Source organism: Echinops telfairi, unplaced genomic scaffold (assembly GCF_000313985.2).
Source record: "Echinops telfairi isolate 266 unplaced genomic scaffold, ASM31398v2 ScPeMD7_31;HRSCAF=116, whole genome shotgun sequence".
NCBI classification, from domain to species: Eukaryota; Metazoa; Chordata; class Mammalia; order Afrosoricida; family Tenrecidae; genus Echinops; species Echinops telfairi.
In genome coordinates this window covers 51,696,142-51,713,605 of record NW_022103928.1, presented here as the reverse complement: position 1 = coordinate 51,713,605, position 17,464 = coordinate 51,696,142, and the positions used below count along the sequence as shown (strand labels likewise).

The 17,464-nt window shown below is 43.1% G+C and overlaps 1 protein-coding gene across 2 annotated transcripts in view; it reads left to right on the top strand.

The window, feature by feature from the left end:
• LOC101662751 (cAMP-responsive element modulator) overlaps nt 1-16,876 on the top strand; it is a 67,066-nt gene extending 50,190 nt beyond the window's left edge. Inside the window, exons 4-6 of one of the 2 annotated variants that reach the window (XM_045289818.1) lie at nt 13,083-13,229; nt 15,849-15,946; nt 16,095-16,876. In XM_045289818.1, the coding sequence (XP_045145753.1) occupies nt 13,083-13,229; nt 15,849-15,946; nt 16,095-16,257 (408 nt within the window). In that variant the 3' untranslated portion in view covers nt 16,258-16,876. The remainder of the gene's footprint in view (nt 1-13,082; nt 13,230-15,848; nt 15,947-16,094) is intronic. The other variant, XM_045289819.1, reaches the window with a different exon arrangement.
• Nucleotides 16,877-17,464: the final 588 nt, after the last annotated feature.

Sequence of the window (17,464 nt, the reverse complement as noted above, 5' to 3'; positions counted from 1 at the left end):
GACACCTCGTGGTTGCATAGGCTGGTGTGCTTCTTCCATGTGGGCTTTGTTGCTTCTGAGCTTGATGGCCGCTTGATTACCCACATGCCTATCTTCTATAGGTAGGCAAACCAACAATAGCATAGACAAAACAAAAGATTGAATAAAGAGAGAAAAAAAACCTCAAACTAGCATCCAACAACCAAAGGTCCAGTAAGCGCAATTGTACGGCACTAATATATAATGACTGTAGTAAAGTCATGGAGGAGAAGAGAGAGTAAAACTAAAGGAGTCAGACACATTTTATGGTAGCATGCTCACCTCAGGTCCTCTTGATGGACCATGTGGAAATGGGAGAAGTGAGTGATCCTTCATTATCTTGGGACATTTATAAGACATGCATGTTCAGTAGTTACATGCGTCACAAGGTGGTTGGTATCTATAGTAGGTTCCTGAGTATGTTGGAGGAGTAATCTAATACCAGTGCCCAGGACAGGTAAAAGGGTGTGGCTGTCCCCTGAGCCTAGAGAGCAATAGCACTTGTCTGCTACTGTCGATACAGCTGCTAGCTACACAGCAGTCATTCATGTGCTTGTAAGAGGTAACTTTAAGGTAGCACTATTAAGGGGGGATATCGAGAACAATATTAATTATGAGAATGGGATTGGGACTCACCTCCAACTCACAAGGTTGAAGGCCTCCTTCCAGCCCAGAAACCCAGCCTACCAGGGTCCTTAATATATGAGACTAAAGGATTAATCCTTATACACTTTCTTTCCATTCTCTTCTCTCCACAAACTAGAAAAAGGCATATATAATTCCAGGTCTGTCCGTTGACCTTTATGACTATTTCCCCACTGATCCTGGGGGGTTCTGGGAACTGCCTCTCCTAGCTTGAAGTCTAAGTCTGTTTTGGGGGCTCCTCAGGGGCTTTGTGGCTTGGCTTTGCTCCTGTTGCTACTCTGTTATGCTCCCTTGGTTTGCCCCACTGTGTCTGTGTGTCTGTGGGGGGGGAGGGGCAGTGGTCAGACTGGACTCACTCCCCGCCTGTGTCCCCAGTATTGTCCTCTGACACAGAATGCTCCAGCAAAGGGACATCATGCATAGAGCCCGACAGTCCTCTCTGTGCTTTAGCACCTCCATGCAGGGACGTCGTCTTCAGGGTTTGGTGTGCCAATATGGGGTCTAGACCCTCTCTCTCTCTCTTTTTCCTTCTTGGTTTGCTTTTGTGTGGGCGTGGCAGGTCAGCCCTTCTCCCCAACCCTTAGGTTTAGTGGTTGTGCTCTGTGACACATACTTCTAGGGAGGGGGCCAGTTTGGCTCTGATTGGGGCCAGCCCTGCAGCCCACTCTGTTCATGATTTTTTTCATGTGGATACTTTACCCTCGAGGTTTGGTGTATTGTGGTGGGTTCTGCAGGCACACTCCCATTTCTGTGGAGACTATATAATACCCTCCCCTTGGGTGCCCCGCTCTTCCAGTGCCATCGTTTCCCTCTTTCTCCCTCCTGCTCCCCCACCCACCTCTCCCTTCTTTGTGTTGGAATGACATGCCCATCCTTGGGTTTGGCCTGTCTCCTGCCCAACTGCCTGTACCTCAACCCGTATAGTGTGAGATAAGGGGCTGTTCTTCTATACCTCCTCTGCTGATTATACTTACCTCTGTGGAGTCTTGTACTTGTCCTTTTATGATTGGCTAGCTTTGCTTAGCATACATAATCTCCTACAACTCTTCCTATGAGATGATATATTTCATGTGATCATCAGTGCTTTTTAGTGATACGTAGTACTCCATTGTGTGTATGTGCCAGAGTTTTTTAATCCACTTGTCTATTGTTGGAAATTTAGGTTGTTTCCAATTCTTTGCGATTGTGAATTGCACTGCAATAAACATTGGAGCTCAGACACCTAGACTTGATTGATTTCTTACCTCTTCTGGGTATATGCCCAGTAGAGGGATTGCTGGAGGTAACTCAATTTCCATTTGCTTTGATTATCACTAGACGGCTTTCCACAGTGCCTGTACATATCTAGAAGACCGCCAGTAGTGGAGGAGAGTTCTTATTTTGCCACCTCTCCTCCAACATTTGTTGCTCTCTGATTTGGGCAATCCTCAAGGGTGTTAGGTGGTATCTCATAATTGTTTTAATTTGTATTTCTCTGATGGGTAATGATTTGTATGTTTATTGGCCATTCAGGTCTCCTCTCTGTTCAGGTCTTTTGCCCACTTCCTTAGGGGCAGCGGTTCTCAACCTTTGGGTCGCGACCCCTTTGGGGATCAAATCACCCTTTCACAGGGGTTGTCCGATTCATCACAGTAGCAAAATGACAGTGATGAAGTAGCAATGAAAATAATTTTTTAGTGGGGGGAGGTAGGGGAAAAAAATAAGCTGACACCAGCGCCTTAGGTGGAGAACAAACTTGATGTATCTCTTTCCGGATTTTAAACCACACAAGGCCCCTTGCTTTGTTGGACCAGTTGCCTCTTGGTCTGTGTATAGGTTTCATGTAAGGACAATGAAGCGTTCTGGAATTCCCAGTCTTTGCAATGCTGTTCATACTTGGTTATGGTCTGCAAGATCGAATCCATGTGACATCAACAATAAAATGGCATCCTTTTCTGTTCCTGGCTTGAATTTCTGACAGTGTCTGGTCAGTTACTACCACAACCCTTTTTAAAATTATCTTCAATGGAATTTTACTTACATGTGATATTAATGATGGTCTTCTCTAATTTCTGTATTCCATAAGATCACTGCCATAGTACTTTTAAAATATATTCATAAATAAAATACATCTTTATTGGTTACAATATGAAACCCTGCTCCAAATATTACCAAAAAATCAAAGTCAAGATACTACAGTAAAAACCATGAAATGAACTTGTAGAAGGCAGAAACCTGTCAGAAGGAAATTTCAAATAGTTTCCATTAAAGCAGTCAGTGGTTCTCAACCTTCCTAATGTTGCAACCCTTTTAATACAGTTCCTCATGTTGTGGTGACCCCCCCAACCATAAAATTATTTTCATTGCTACTTCATCACTGTAATTTTGCTACTGTGATGAATCAGGTGACCCCTGTGAAAGGGTCATTCAACCCCCAAAAGGGTCACAACCCACAGGTTGAGAACCACTGCATTAAAGGTATGCTAGAATAGGGTTAACAAGACACCCAGTCAAGAGGCAGAAAACTCCAGAGACCTGGAAATGAAGTGGTCCTGTCAAGTTCCTTAAGGAGTGAGTCTCACTGTACCAAAGCTGGGTCATTGTCATTCAAAAGGTAAAGCCAACGTCCATGCTGTGGAGTTGATTCTGCCTCGTAGTGACCCTGCAGGACCAAGAATGTCCCCTTAAGAAAGATGTCCAAGGCTGTCCAGCTGTGTGGAAGCAGATTGCCACGTATTTCTCTGGTGGAGCAGCTGGTGGGCTTGGGCCACCAACCTTTCTAGTGGCCAAGTCTTTAGCTCTTATGCCAACCTAGGCTTCCAATCTTCACTGCTTACTGGAAATATTAAAATAGATTTCTAAAGAATGACTGCAATCTGATATTGGCTTTCGTGAGGTGGATTTTTCTTATGTGGCATGAATTTATATAATACTAGAAGCAGGCCTTCTTCCTTGTTCTTGTTTTATTCTGAAGACTGAAAAAACACTTCCTGGTCGTGGAGGGGGGTGGCGGTGGAGGCAGGGGTCGGGGCAGGGGAGGGGGTGGTGCACTGGAAGGAACCAGGAGGACAGCATAAGTAGATACCCACACTTTATCCTGGTGATGGGTGTAGGACGGCAGTTTTTAATTGCCAGGGGAGTGGTGAGTCACTTGTTTCCTGAAAAGGAGGCCCGTAGGTTACACAAGGTCGGCACCCCCAACACTCAAACAGGATTTGAGGCGATGACATTCCGTGTACCTCTCTTTAGAATCATACCAAACTCCAGGCCAAGCTCACCGCTGTCCAGCTGATGCCCACTTCTAGTGACTGTATAGGACAGGGTGGAACCGCCTGTGTGGGTTTCAGAGACAGTAACTCTTTCTGGGATTAGAAATGTCCCTGTCTTTCTCCTGTGAGTTTCTGAGACTCTCCGGGAGTAGAAAGCCCTGTCTTTTTCCCACAAAGCGGCTGGTGGTTTCGAAACACTGACCTTGCAGTTAGTTCGCAACACAGCTCGTAAGCAGTGTGCCACCAGGGCCCCTAACCGATAGTAGATATAAACATATTAGTCCCATTTGACTAATACTGTGACCAACAAATGTGTTTCAATTGACATTCTCAAGGTAACATTTTAACTCCATTGATTTTTACAATTTGTTAACTCTGCAGTTTTTATAAAACGACCCAGTGGGAAAGGCAGGCATATAAGACTAGCTAAAATGAGCACCAATGCTACAGTTTTCTGTTGGTATACAGTTGTTCTCCCTTAGAACAACTCAGTGTTTTTAAAACTCAGAATGAACTGTTTCACATTTTAGTCTGTGTTCACATTTACAATACTCTTCTTTCTCAGTTTTCTGTCTTATAAGATATGCAATATCATTTAAATGCTATGTCCCATTCCCCCTCCCCCCAGCTTCCTTTAGGAACAAGACTCACGAGGTTTGGTCATTTAATACATAGAAATCAGGATAGGTTTCCAATGTCTTGTGTAGACGTCTGATGGGTCTTCATTCTGGCCCATCACCTTAAAGTTGGTATCAGAGCTTGGATGTCTCAAGCAGGAGAATCGGTGGAGCCATCTGCTATATTGTGAATTCACCACACCCCATCCCCCCCCCGCCCCCATCCTTTATTCACTGTCTTGAACACAGGCCCAGTAGCTCTGTGATGCGACTGTCTGTACTGTGACATCATAAACCTCCCCTTGGGGAGCCTAGCTACAAACTGCAGCTAGTGTACCAGGGGCTAATCAAAGGCTGTATGACAATATTAGGAGGTTGGCCCATATTTCAGTGGGATCATTAGGAGTTTCGTCCTTGTCTGTGTTCTGGCGTTTTAATTGCGAGGCCCAGGAGGCCAGTTGATTGCATCATCAGAGCACCTGCTGTGCCGAGCACCTTGTCCGTGGATGTGGTGGCATCAGCATACTCTATGTCTGAAACACCCCACCGAGGAAGACTGTTCTTCAGGGGACTTGGACACAGAGGTAAACGAAGGCTAGCAGGGGTTCCTGCCACCCGCTTTGGGAGACGCATTTGAAATAGAGATCCGACAAAGAAATACACAATTCATGCCTTTAACATCTGAAGGCCTTTCTCAGTCTCTCTGATGAGTGGGGAATGAAGAAGACAGATTTCAGGCCTTTCATGACTTTTCCCCTCTTCATTTAGCGTCTTTAAAAAGCCTCAAACATTCCCTCCTCGGTGAAACTTTTACATAAGAATATCTTAACAACTCTTATGCACACACCCGCGGGGGTGGCGGGGAGGAGGGGGTTGTCTCCTCCACCCTCCCATCATTTTCTAATCCTGTATACTGATTTATTTTTCTTACTAGACGTTGGCCCCGTTCAAAATGATATGTTCGTTTTCCTCATCTGTTTTGCATCTCTGTCTGAAGGAGGAAGGCAGAGACTTCTGTTCACAGGTGTATCCCCCTTGTCTAGATTGGTCCGGAAGGTAGGCTCCCGATGACGGCTTGTTGAGGGAAAAGAGGAGAACTGATTCATAACTAGGACTTGTTTCTGTCAGATTTTGCTTATGAAGATGTTTTGGACTGAAGACATAAAATTTCTCTTTTTTGCCTGTAGTGTACACACTTTCCTTCAAGTGAACCTCAGTTTGTCTTGCTCTAAGAGTACTGTGTTTCAGGAAGAATTTCTCCATTGAGACCCTTTTACTTCTGTAGAGCCCTATTTGTACATTACGAATAGGAGACTTATAAATATTCGTAATGTACAAAGTATCTACAAAGATTGATCCTTGTAGTTACTTCTCACATCTTTATGCCCCAATGAGCTCTAGCCTGAGCTTGAGCCCCCCCCCCCAATTATTCCTGTTTATTAAACATTTCCACTTCGTTGCCCTATAATTACTTACCTAATACTGAATTTATCACCTTACAGAAAGTAAAAAAGATATTTCTTCCCCAGTTTTGACTCTTGGGCCATTGCGCATGCTCTTGAATCATTGCTTTCATTCCTTAAGCTATCGGGACCTTACCTCAAGGGTCATCTCATTGTCCTGATCTATTAGGTTGGAGGATACATAATTTTTTTTTTAATGAATAATGATGACATTTAACCTCTTAATGCTGCTAATTCATCAGTTTTGACAAAATCATTGAGCAGATAGACCGTCTTGGCCATTTGCCAGTTCTAAGGGGTCTGGTTAATAGATCATATCTGAATTCTGACTCAAAAGAACAAAATCTAAATCCACTTAGATCCATTCTGTCCCCAACTCCTCGCAGCCCGAGGATCACATAAAATCGCTCCATAGAGTTTCTGAGGCTGCAACTCTTTATGGAAGCAGACTGCTCCATTTCCTAAGGAGCAGCGGGTGGGCTTTATCTGCTGCCCTGGCAGTTGGCATTCCAGTGCTTGACCAAGGCTCCTTGTATTTCTTCCTCGGTGGTGGTGTGTCCTTTGGCCTGGTTCTTGGCCTTTTATTAGAAAAGAGCTATCTCAGGGACTTTTTCACTGCCCATTGTGGACACAAATATTTCATTGTCGTTCTCGAATTTGTATGTTCATTTCCAGGATCCTGGGGAGACTCAGTGGGTTGAGCTCCCTTTCCACTGTAGTTGTTCATTTTTTATTAATAAACAGGTTTTATTTGTCTTGTGTATACCATCACCTTTTAGCCATTCTTGACACAGCCATTTTGACAGAGCTGTTGTTTGAACATGTGAAATCCTGAGCATTGTATTTGAGAAAAAGTTAAAGCAAACTAAACCATGATTCATCACGATCAAGAAGCACATGCTATTTTGTTTTCAGTGTTTCAAAATACTTGATTCCTTTGAACCTGTGAACATTTCCCTACAGGAAGCGAATGAGCACTGCCTGCCATTTCAGTCCTCTGGGTTTATCCTGCAGGGATTTCTTTTTTTTTTTTAAATCATTTTATTAGGGGCTCATACAACTCTTATCACAATCCATACACACATCAATTGTGTAAAGCTCATTTGTACATTCATTGCCCTCATCATTCTCAAAACATTTTCTCTCCACTTAAACCCCGACATTAGGTCCTCATTTTCCCCTCCCTCCCCACTCCCCCCTCCTTCATGAGCCCTTGATAGTTTATAAATTGTTATTTTGTCATATCTTGCCCTGTCCGACATCTCCCTTCACCCACTTTTCTGTTGTCTGTCCCTCAGGGAGGAGGTCACATATAATTCCTTGTAATCGGTTCCCTCTTTCCTACCCACTCTCCCTCTACCCTCCCTGTTTTGCCACTTACACCACTGGTCCTGTAAGGCTCATCCGCCCTGGATTCCCTGTATTTTCAGTTCCTATCTGTACCAGTGTACATCCTCTGGTCTAGCCAGACTTGCAAGGTCGAATTCGAGTCATGGTAGTGGGAGTGGGGAGGAAACATTTAGGAACTAGAGGAAGGTTGTATTTCTCATCGTTGTTACATCGCACCCTGACTGGCTCTTCTTCTCCCGAGACCCCTGCAGGGATTTCTGTGGCACTCTTGCGGTGGTGCTCTGTAGTTTCAAGCTTGCTGTCTTCAGAGCTCTTAGTCTATAGAGAGTAGGATAGTGGAGTCCCTGGGTATCTGACCAAGTGTTGTTATTGTATGTTGTTGAGTCGCTTCTGACTCACAGCAAGCCCAGGTGACTGAGGAGATCTGCTACTAATCTTTATGGGAGTACACCGCCTCATCGTTCTCCGATGAGGAGGCTTATGGGTTTGAACCGCTGATGTTTTTACTAGCAGCCAGGTTCTCAACTACTAAGCAACCAGGTCTCCTTTCTGTGCGTCCATGTGTTGTTGTTAAGATGCCATTGAGTTGGTTCTGACCCACAGGGACCCTAACCGCACAAACCACTGCCCCGTCCTGCACCAGGCTGACAGTCGTCCTGTCCGTGCGTCCATAGTGGAGACAAAGTCACAGCCTTCCTCGGCACGCCGCTCTGGAGAGGGCAGAGCCCATGCTAGTGTGCAGCAGCCATTTCCAAAGGATGCTCTGGGGGACCCGGAGTCAGGCTTGTGAGGATGTAGGTGCTCTTGTCATAAAGCCAAGAGGCGGTTTCCGTTTTCCCCACTGTATCGACATCTGCACCGATGGAACCAAGCACATGAGGGGAAACTGCTGGCGTCCTAGCACAAACCAAGTCGTCGTATTTTTTATAGCCATGCACTTGCAGTAAAAAAACCCAAAAGTTTTCCCTTAAGCGTAGCCTGGATGATGGAATAAAACGTGTCGAGGCTGTTACATCTCAAGCACTGAGGTCACTTTTAATGACCATTCTAATGAAATGGGAGGGGCATAGAAAGCAGTTCTATGCACATGCTGAAGTGTGATGACATTGTTGAGGAGAGGCAATTGGTATTTATTACTTGTGGCAAGATGCATGAACTGGACTCTCCTCCCATTATCTTGTCTCAAATGAACAAATGGCCATATTGTGTTTAATTAAACTTTACTATCTGGAAGACATTTTCTTAAGAATGAATAAGTGAGCCTTTCATTTCAAGGAAAACAACTGACAATTTGATTGTCAGAGTTCCTTAAAATTCAAGATTTTAAGCAAACATTTTACATTTTGGAAAATTTGTTTCTGCCACTTGTCAGCATCCCAGAAGTGACGACTTTGGTGATAAGGCTGAGATGGTGGTAACCGGTATGATTTTCTGATAGCACATCTTGAAATATTCCAGCATTTGGAAGCTCTGCCTAACTCAGTGAGCCATTTTCCCCTGTGATGATGCCACAATATTATGAAATCTTACTTGAGTCAATGTTTCAGTCAAAGTTCAAAAAGGACCGATGGGTTATCAGGTATCAGCATGCAAAGCTCATTGGGTGTGGTTTCCAATTCTGCACAGTAACTGGTGGTGTGAGTGCCTCCGATTCAGAGTGACTGTGTCACAGAGTGCCACCCTCACAATTGTTCCTCTGTCTGAGTGACTTTGGGCATTTTATTAAAGAAGACTGTCGTGTTTTTTTTCTGGAGAAGTTATTGAAATGCATGTCCCTTTTCCAACGATAAATGTGTATAAGGACCAGGTTTTCTTCAGGTACCGCACCAAAAGCAACATATTGCACAGAGACCATGCTGAAGTAGATATGAGAATCTTGCTGTCTTTATTTAAGCCAGACTCTTTTTTTTTTTTTTAAGTCATTTTATTGGGAGCTCTTACAGCTCTTATAACATTCCATACATCAATTGCATCAAGCATATTTGTACATATGTTGCCATCATCATTTCTAGAACATTTTCTACTGGAACCCTTGGTATCAGCTCCTCTTTTTCCCTTCCCTCCCCTCACTCCCACCCTCGTGAGTCCTTGATCAATTAAGTATTGTTATTATTATTTCATACCTTACACTGTCCGTTGTCTCACTTTACCCACATTTCTGTTACTCGTCTCCTTCGGAGTGGGGGGCTATATATCCAACATTGTGATGGGTTCCCCCTTTCTTCCCCTTCCCCCTCCCTGGCCACCCCCCTCCCTTCATGATATTGCTACTCCCACTACTGTTCCTGAGGGGTTTATCAGTCCTGAATTCCATGTGTTGAGAGCTCTTATCTGTACCCATGTGTGTTCTATGGTCTAGCCAGATTTGTAAGGTAGAACTGGGTCATGGGGGTTGGGGAGATGAAACAAGAACTAGAGGAATGATATGTGATTAGGCGGTACTATACTACACCTTGGTTGAATCATCCCTTCCTTATAACCCTTCTGTGGCTGGGGGTATCCAATTGTGTACAGATGGGCTTTGGGGCTCCACTCTAACCCCCCTCATTCGCATGGATATCATTGCTTGTTTTGGATCTTTTGATACCTGATCCCATTGACACCCTTATGATCACACAGACTGGTATGCTTCCATGTGGGCTTATTTGCTTCCCTGCTAGATGACTGCTTATTTAACTTCTGGCCTTTAAGACCCCAGACACTATATCTTGATAGCCTGGCACCAGGCGCTCTCTTTACCATGTTTGCTTATGCACCCATTTTGTCTTCAGCCATCGTGTTGGAAAGGTGAGTATCAAAGTGCCAGGTTATCAGAACAAAGTGTTTTTGTGTTAAGGCAGGCCTGGAGTAGAGGCCCAAAGTCCTTCTGCTACCTTAATACTTAACATATAAATATATATGCATTGGCCTCTATCCCTTTCATTATAAATTAATATAGTGACCTATATACATGTCTATAGCTATACCTCTATAAATAGCTTTTGCTTCTGATTTCTTTCCTCTATTTCCTTTCACCTTCCTCTTATCCCACTATTATCACCCTCCATTCGGCTCTCAGTAATTCCTCTCAGATACATTGCACTTGATTAAACCTTATCAGGCATTATACAGCCCTCCTCGCCATCAATTTTAGATCTCTTGTTGTTCCCTTATCTCTGAGTTTGTTGACTCCCCACTCCCTGCCCCCATCCTCTCCCTGTCCCCCCTGAACTGCCAGTCCCGTTGTTCATCTTGCCTATCTTATATTTATATAAATAGACATAGGGCAAAAGAAAAGCAAAACAAGGAAAAAGCCCAGTAGATAGTTCCAGGTCTGTCTGCTGACCTTTATGTGTGTTTTCTGATCAAGTTAAGCCAGACTTATTGCCACCCTCTTTAGGAATTTTTTTTAAAAGTATGAAAAAAAAGTATGATTATTTTTTTAGACCATTTTATTAGAATGTCATGGGTCTAGGAGCTCTGGTGCCATAGGAGTTACACTTGGTCTGCTAACCGCAAGGTTAGTAGTTCAAAACAACCAACTCCTCTAAATAAAGAGTTACAGTCTTGGAAATCCACGGAGACAGCTCTACCCTCTTCTATGGGGTCACTCTGGCGGGATGAACTTGATGGCAGTCAGCTTGGTTTTTATTTCAATGAGCTGCTAAATTATAAACAAAACAAAAAACCTTTCAAGTATGGAAAGTATACCCAGAGGGGTGGTGGAGCAGGATTGTAAGGCTTGTGAGAGTCGATTGTGGGCATTTCCCATCTTTGTGTCAAATGGCATCGCATTGGTAATCATCCACTGTAGACGTTCTCTGCTGAAATCTGCAAAAGCTTCCCTTTTCCACGAGTCAGTGTTGAAGCACTTACTACACCCTCGGGGTATGCCCTGCATAACCCAGAGCTCTTTGGCATCAGACAATTTTGAGGATGTAATGATGTTCTGAGACTGAGTAATAGAGCATAGGTGCCTGCACTTATTTTGTGTACACCCCCTTTTCAGGGGAAGGAAAAAAATGGCAACCCCTGCAATGAAAATCTTTCGTATTGCCCCCTTTAATCTAGAATAAAGTATAGGTATTGCTTTTGAGACTCCTTAGCTGGTTCTAGCACTGGGGGGAGGTAGGTATTGCCCCCTCTGGGAAACCCTGTTACAGAATTAGTGGTATGCAAAAAAGGAATGCCTCTTGGTGATTGGACAACACAGTGGGAGGACCTTTTTGTAATTCACACCAATAGTCTTTTTGAACTTGTAATTGTTAATTCTACTGACTTCATTTAGAGTAAGCTTTTTCTGTTCTTATGAAAATAGAAGTTGGGCAATGTGTACGCAGGGGCAGGGGCAATGGGTGTAGCCCTTCAGTTGCAGGTGGGCTCTCTCCTGTCTTAGTGTCTCGCGTTCTCTTCAACCCTTAGTGAGGTTCCTTTCCAAAGCCAGCTCAGGTCTGGCTTCCCATCAAAGCCTCGTGAACTGTTCCAGCCCATACTGGTCTTTCTGTTCTGTACCACTGTGACGTTGATGACCTGCACAATGGAGTCATTAGTCCTCTATTGCTCAGTTTGTTGTTGTTTCTTGGCTGTTTCAACACATGCAGAGTCTGGCGTGGCTGGTTTACTTTCAGGTTGCCAAGGGAACAGTGTTGTAAATAGGTATTAAAATTATTAGATATAAGCCTAGTTTGTGGGAATTCTTTTGACCTATTAGCATAAAAGATGGAAATGGTTGGGTGTTCTTTAAAGTGAGGTCACACAGAGGCTTCCTTCAGAGATCCTGTGGTTCTACTGTGACCCGTGGCGGAAACCTGGTGGCTTATTTCATTTCCAGGGTCTTGGACAGCTTTGAATAAGTCATAGGAAAATGAATGGTGAGTCTTAGCAACGTGAAGAGAAGTTTCTAAGATCGCACTGGCCTAGAGGACAGAGTTGCTTGCAAAGGAAGAAACCTGGCAGGCTTTGAGTGCGGAGGAAGGAGGGAGAGGGCTGCATTCTTGCCGGTAGGGGTCACACTGGAAAGCATTCAAGGTAGCCTCACGCTGGCTGTGTTTGCCTCTGCCCACGGTGAGATGGTTCTCACCTTCTCAGGAGGTGCTCTCACCGGGGTGAGTAAAAGTGGGGGGAGGCGACACCAACTCCCACGGGTTAGCTCAGAGAGAGTAAGGGCATCAGAGGTCCTGATAAAAATAACAATTTTTTTTGGTCTGGCCTGCTTTTGTAATTATAGGGGCATAAAAGTGACGGATTTTCATCATCCGAGAGGAAAAGTATCAGCTTTCATCTAGCAATAAAACACCATATGCCCAACTGTTTCAGCTATTAAAAAATGATTCAGTATGTTTAGGCTCTATCTTCCATTGCACTTAAGTACACGTGGAGTTCAAAAAGTGAGAGAGGGCACTTTATACTCAGGCCTAAAAAAGGTGTCACTGTTAGTAGTGGTGAGGTCGTAGTGAGGTAGTTTAACTGCCTGAGAACTTTCTGCCGGGAACATTCTTAGCCGCCGAAGCATGGGAACTGAAATGAGGACGATGGGTTCTTTAATATTTATCACATCAGAGAATGACTGTTCTAGGACAGTAACTACCTCCTAATGGTAAGTACCGCCGCTTGGTTGCCATTTCTTAGAAGCAGGGAACAGGAACGAAAGACCGATTAGTCATAATAGTGAGTGGTATTTATGAAAGTCAACCAACCAACCAAGAACGAAAGAACCCCCAGAAAGGCTCAGCCATAACCCTGAATGATGATCATTTTTGCAGGTTTCTGTAGCTGGATCAGGCACCGGAAGAGGCTCCCCCGCTGTAACTCTAGTGCAGTTACCTTCGGGCCATACTGTACAAGTCCCGGGAGTCCTTCAGACACCACAGCCATCGGTTATTCAGTCACCACCAATACAGACTGTTCAGGTTAGCGTCCTTCCTGGGTGGCTTGTCTTTGACTGTCTCGAGCCTCATTTCCCTTCATCAGTTTTGTCATTCACCATATGATTCTCCGTGAAACTTGTAAGCGCAGAATATTGTCATTAGACATTTGGGAGGATCTCTTTTTTAGATGTGTGCAGAGCATCCCTCCCTGCTAGACACATGTATCGAAACCTCACTTAAGGGTTTGCAGTCTTGTCGGTGCCTAATTTGCACAATGAGCACTTTTCCGATGCCAATTTACTTTGTACTCGATGTTGCTCTGGGCTTAAACTAGTGTTTGTTTAGTGAAGCTGCCCTTCGATGCTTACAGATATTTCGAAGGTTCTCTGGAGAAGTTGTCATAAGCACAGTGATAGACAGGTTGCCTTTCCTATGCTGCTTTTATGAACACTCAGGCAGTAGGTAGGGAGAAATTTACTTATGATGAGAGAATACATCATTGCTGGCTAATGATATCTTGTGGCACCATAGTATAGTGCTTATATATCACACATTCCTCTCAGATTAAATTTTGGCTTTGATAGACATAATTGTGGTGTTCTTCCAGAGATATGTTTTATTATTTACTATCATCATGGTTGGTCATAATTTTTCAAATTCCTTAACGCTGCAACTTTGTGTGTGTGTGTGTGTGTGTGTGTGTGTGTGTGTGTGCGCGCGCGCGCGTGTGCATAAGTATGTGTTAATGATTAAGTCGGTAGTTTTTAATGGGTGTATTTTTGAAGCATATTCTTCTTGTTAATGGAATTTATTTCTATTACTCTTTTGGGTCAGTGTGTTGTCCTTATTTAAATGTGGTGTGATTTGAACATCATTAATTGATGAAGAAAAAAAATCTGTGAGGAAAACAAGATGAGCATTATTCATCAGTCTTGTCCTTCTCTTGCCTCTTTGAGTATTGTTTATTCTGGAGTAAGAATAAGGGTTACAACACGATATTTAAAATGGGAAATTTACAGCCATCAAAAGCTGGCTCCCTTTGTCACAGGCTGTTTGGGTGTGTTGCCCATAGGGTTTCTGTGATGGCCCTGTCTTCCAGGGGTCTGACTTTTTTCTAACCATTGTTATTCGCTAAGGAAGTCTTTCTGCCATCCTCTTGTATTCTGACTTTTCCTAGGGGGTAGATATTTATTGAGCTATAGTTTTAACTGGATTGGAATAGGAGGAAAGTGTCATCTTGTATTCAGTAGGCTCTTTTTGTTGAAGGAAATCTAGAGAGATAGGTGCTGCTGAAGAGTGTTTTAGAATGCCTCCCTGTTGGCCAGTGGGCAAGCCACTTGGTCTCTTCTGTTTTCTCTGAAATGGGTAAATGAGAACCAAGGGGTGTTGTGATGAGTACATGAAAGTTGTGTAGAGGCCTCAGTGTACCATGAAAAACATTATTTGGTAGTGATAAAAGGTTATCTCAATGCAGCAATAGTTTTTCCAGTAAGTCTTTATTACCATTGTGTGAGTGTTGGGTATCCAGGGCTACAGGTCATTTGTAAAAAGTGAGCCCATACACGCATCCATGTCGGCTGGGAGTTATATCTTTCTGGTTCTCTACATTGCTGCATCGTTGATATTTTAGCACATTCTTTTGAGTTTGTCCAGGTCCAATTCCCATGTAATTGTAATACTGATTGGTTTGTTTGTTTAAGTTTGGAGTGGCCTTAAACTCTCAGAATTAAATGCTGAATATATTAAATGAGTACAATAATGCTGTAGAATTTACTAGTTTAGTTTTCCAACTTTTTTGTAGTAATCATGTTATTGTATGAAATATTACATGATATGAAAAATGAAATTATGCTAAAATCTCTGCTCTTTTTTAAAGGGGAAATTCTTTATCTAGACCATTACTACCATCACATCCACACCTTTTTCCTGTAATAGAAATCCTAACTTTAACCAAGCTTCTTTATTTGTTTCCTGCACCAGTCTTTTTTCTCTTTTGTGTGTATCTAATCCCTAATTTGAAGCAACCCTAGTGCTGTAGTGAGTTATTGTTTGGACTGCTAATGAAAGGTCAGCAGTTCGAATCCACCAGCTGCTCCGCAGGCGAAAAACAAGGCTTTCTACTCCCGTAAAGAATCACAGTCTCAGAAACCCACAGGAGCAGTTCTACCCTGTTCTTTCAGGTCTCTATGAGTCACAGTTGGCTCAATGGCAGTGCATCTTAGTCCCTAATTTGAAGACCCAACCCAATGCCACCAGGGGAATCCTGACACTGGAATGTTACTAGGAAGCCCAGGTGCTTTGTTCGGTTTCCGTCAGACGCTTTCTCACTCCTTGTTGGAACTTTCAGTTGATGACCTTAGAGCTTGCGCTCAGTCTTCTCCTGCGCTTCCTCGCCTGGCATCTCGCCATTGTCTTTCTGTAGACTTTTATTACCCTGTACCAGTCACCGCCACGTTCCCTTATTCACCGGCTTTACACCGTCAGGGTTTCTGTCTTTTCTAAGTGAGTTTCCATCTTGAGGGTTCCCCACGTCCTGCAGCCTGGTCCCCACCATAGCGCCTGGCTTGGTGTTTGCACACCTACACTCTTGGCATTGCTGGTTGAGTGAGGGAGAGAAGCTCATCTGTTTTATGATGCATTTCAGAAACTCTTGTATTATAGGTAGCAACAATTGCAGAGACAGATGAATCTGCAGAATCAGAAGGTGTAATTGATTCTCATAAACGTAGAGAAATCCTTTCACGAAGACCCTCTTATAGGTAAGTTAATGATGTTTCCTACTTTACTGGTACTTTGTTGAAAAGAGAATGATTTATAAATTAAGCCTATTGTTGTAGTTTTGCTGTTTTGGACCCCCTCTCTCACCCCGTACCTTTAATTATTGATATTGTAACATTTTTATTTTAGAAAAATACTGAATGAACTTTCCTCTGATGTGCCTGGTGTTCCCAAGATTGAAGAAGAAAAACCAGAGGAAGAAGGCCCACCACCTAACATTGCTACCATGGCCGTGCCCACCAGCATATATCAGACTAGCACGGGGCAATACAGTATGTATGCTGCAGTATGATACAACGTAGTTCTAGCTTTAGCGCCTCCGTACCAGTGAAGCACCCCAAGCCGTGGCATGAAATCAGGCCACTCAGAGCCTACCGTAAACTGCATATTGCTGAATGAAAAGTGTGCATTACACAAGTAAGGGATTTGTATTAGCACCTGCGCTACACCACTTAAAAGTACACATTCCTTTTCTTTTTTTTGTAAAGATCATTTTATTGGGGTCTCTTCGACCAAAATGTACACATTTCTTATTACTGGATGTAGAAAAAACTTGCGGAGTGAAAGTCAGACAAGGCACAGTTCTTCCTATTTAGATGTGTGTTTTCATCTTTCAGGAGAATGAAAAACTTAGTGTTTGTGATCTAAATGGCGCACGTGAACACTGTAAGATTAAAAATGTCTGTATTGCATTCTCATTGGCTCTTGTTCCCAGCAATTGCACATGATGCTTTCTAATCTCAAGGTGATTTGTGTTTTTAAGTTATGTTTTAAATATGATCTTGTTTCCATTACCCTCTGCTGTATTAATTTGTGCTGTTGTTTTTCTTGAAAGAGAATGAAAGAAATGGTGTATCTTTTTAAAAATTTAGTCATTGAATGGATCATTTTGGTTGAAATCTTAAGCACTGAATGCTTGAAATAAACAGATACGTTCGCACTTACTCTTGTGAATTTTGATGGGTTGTTAATTCTGAGCTTTTTGCTCTAGTGGAAGTACTGTTCTTCCCCCACCCCCTAAATACAGAATAAGTTTAATACATAAAAATACTTTAGCAAAAAGAAAAAGAAAGAAAACTAAAAAAAGGAGGTGGGGAGGACTTGGAATATCCCTAACACTAATGGGGTGCTGGTCCAGTTAGGGGGCTTCAAGTTTATTTTCTATCTCTCCTTAAAAATATAATAACACCTGGTAAAAACTGTAAGTTGTCATTAAAAAGTTGGCACTTCAAGCAAGCTATAATCTTTTGGGGGGTACTGGAAGACCTTAGGGAGACATTGTAGGGTTTTTGTTGTTGTTCTCTGAGGGTTTTTCCTGTAGTGGGGGTCCATTTGCCCTATGGAACTAATTTTGCTTTAGCAGTTCTCATTCTTTGGGTCGGGTGCTCCCATGAGGCTGTGCAGAATTGTTCTGTAATTTGTTGTCCATAGCCTTTACCTAGTGCCACGTGAATGTTCCACAAATTAATGTTAGGAGAAGAAAAACTCCTGAGCTGGGC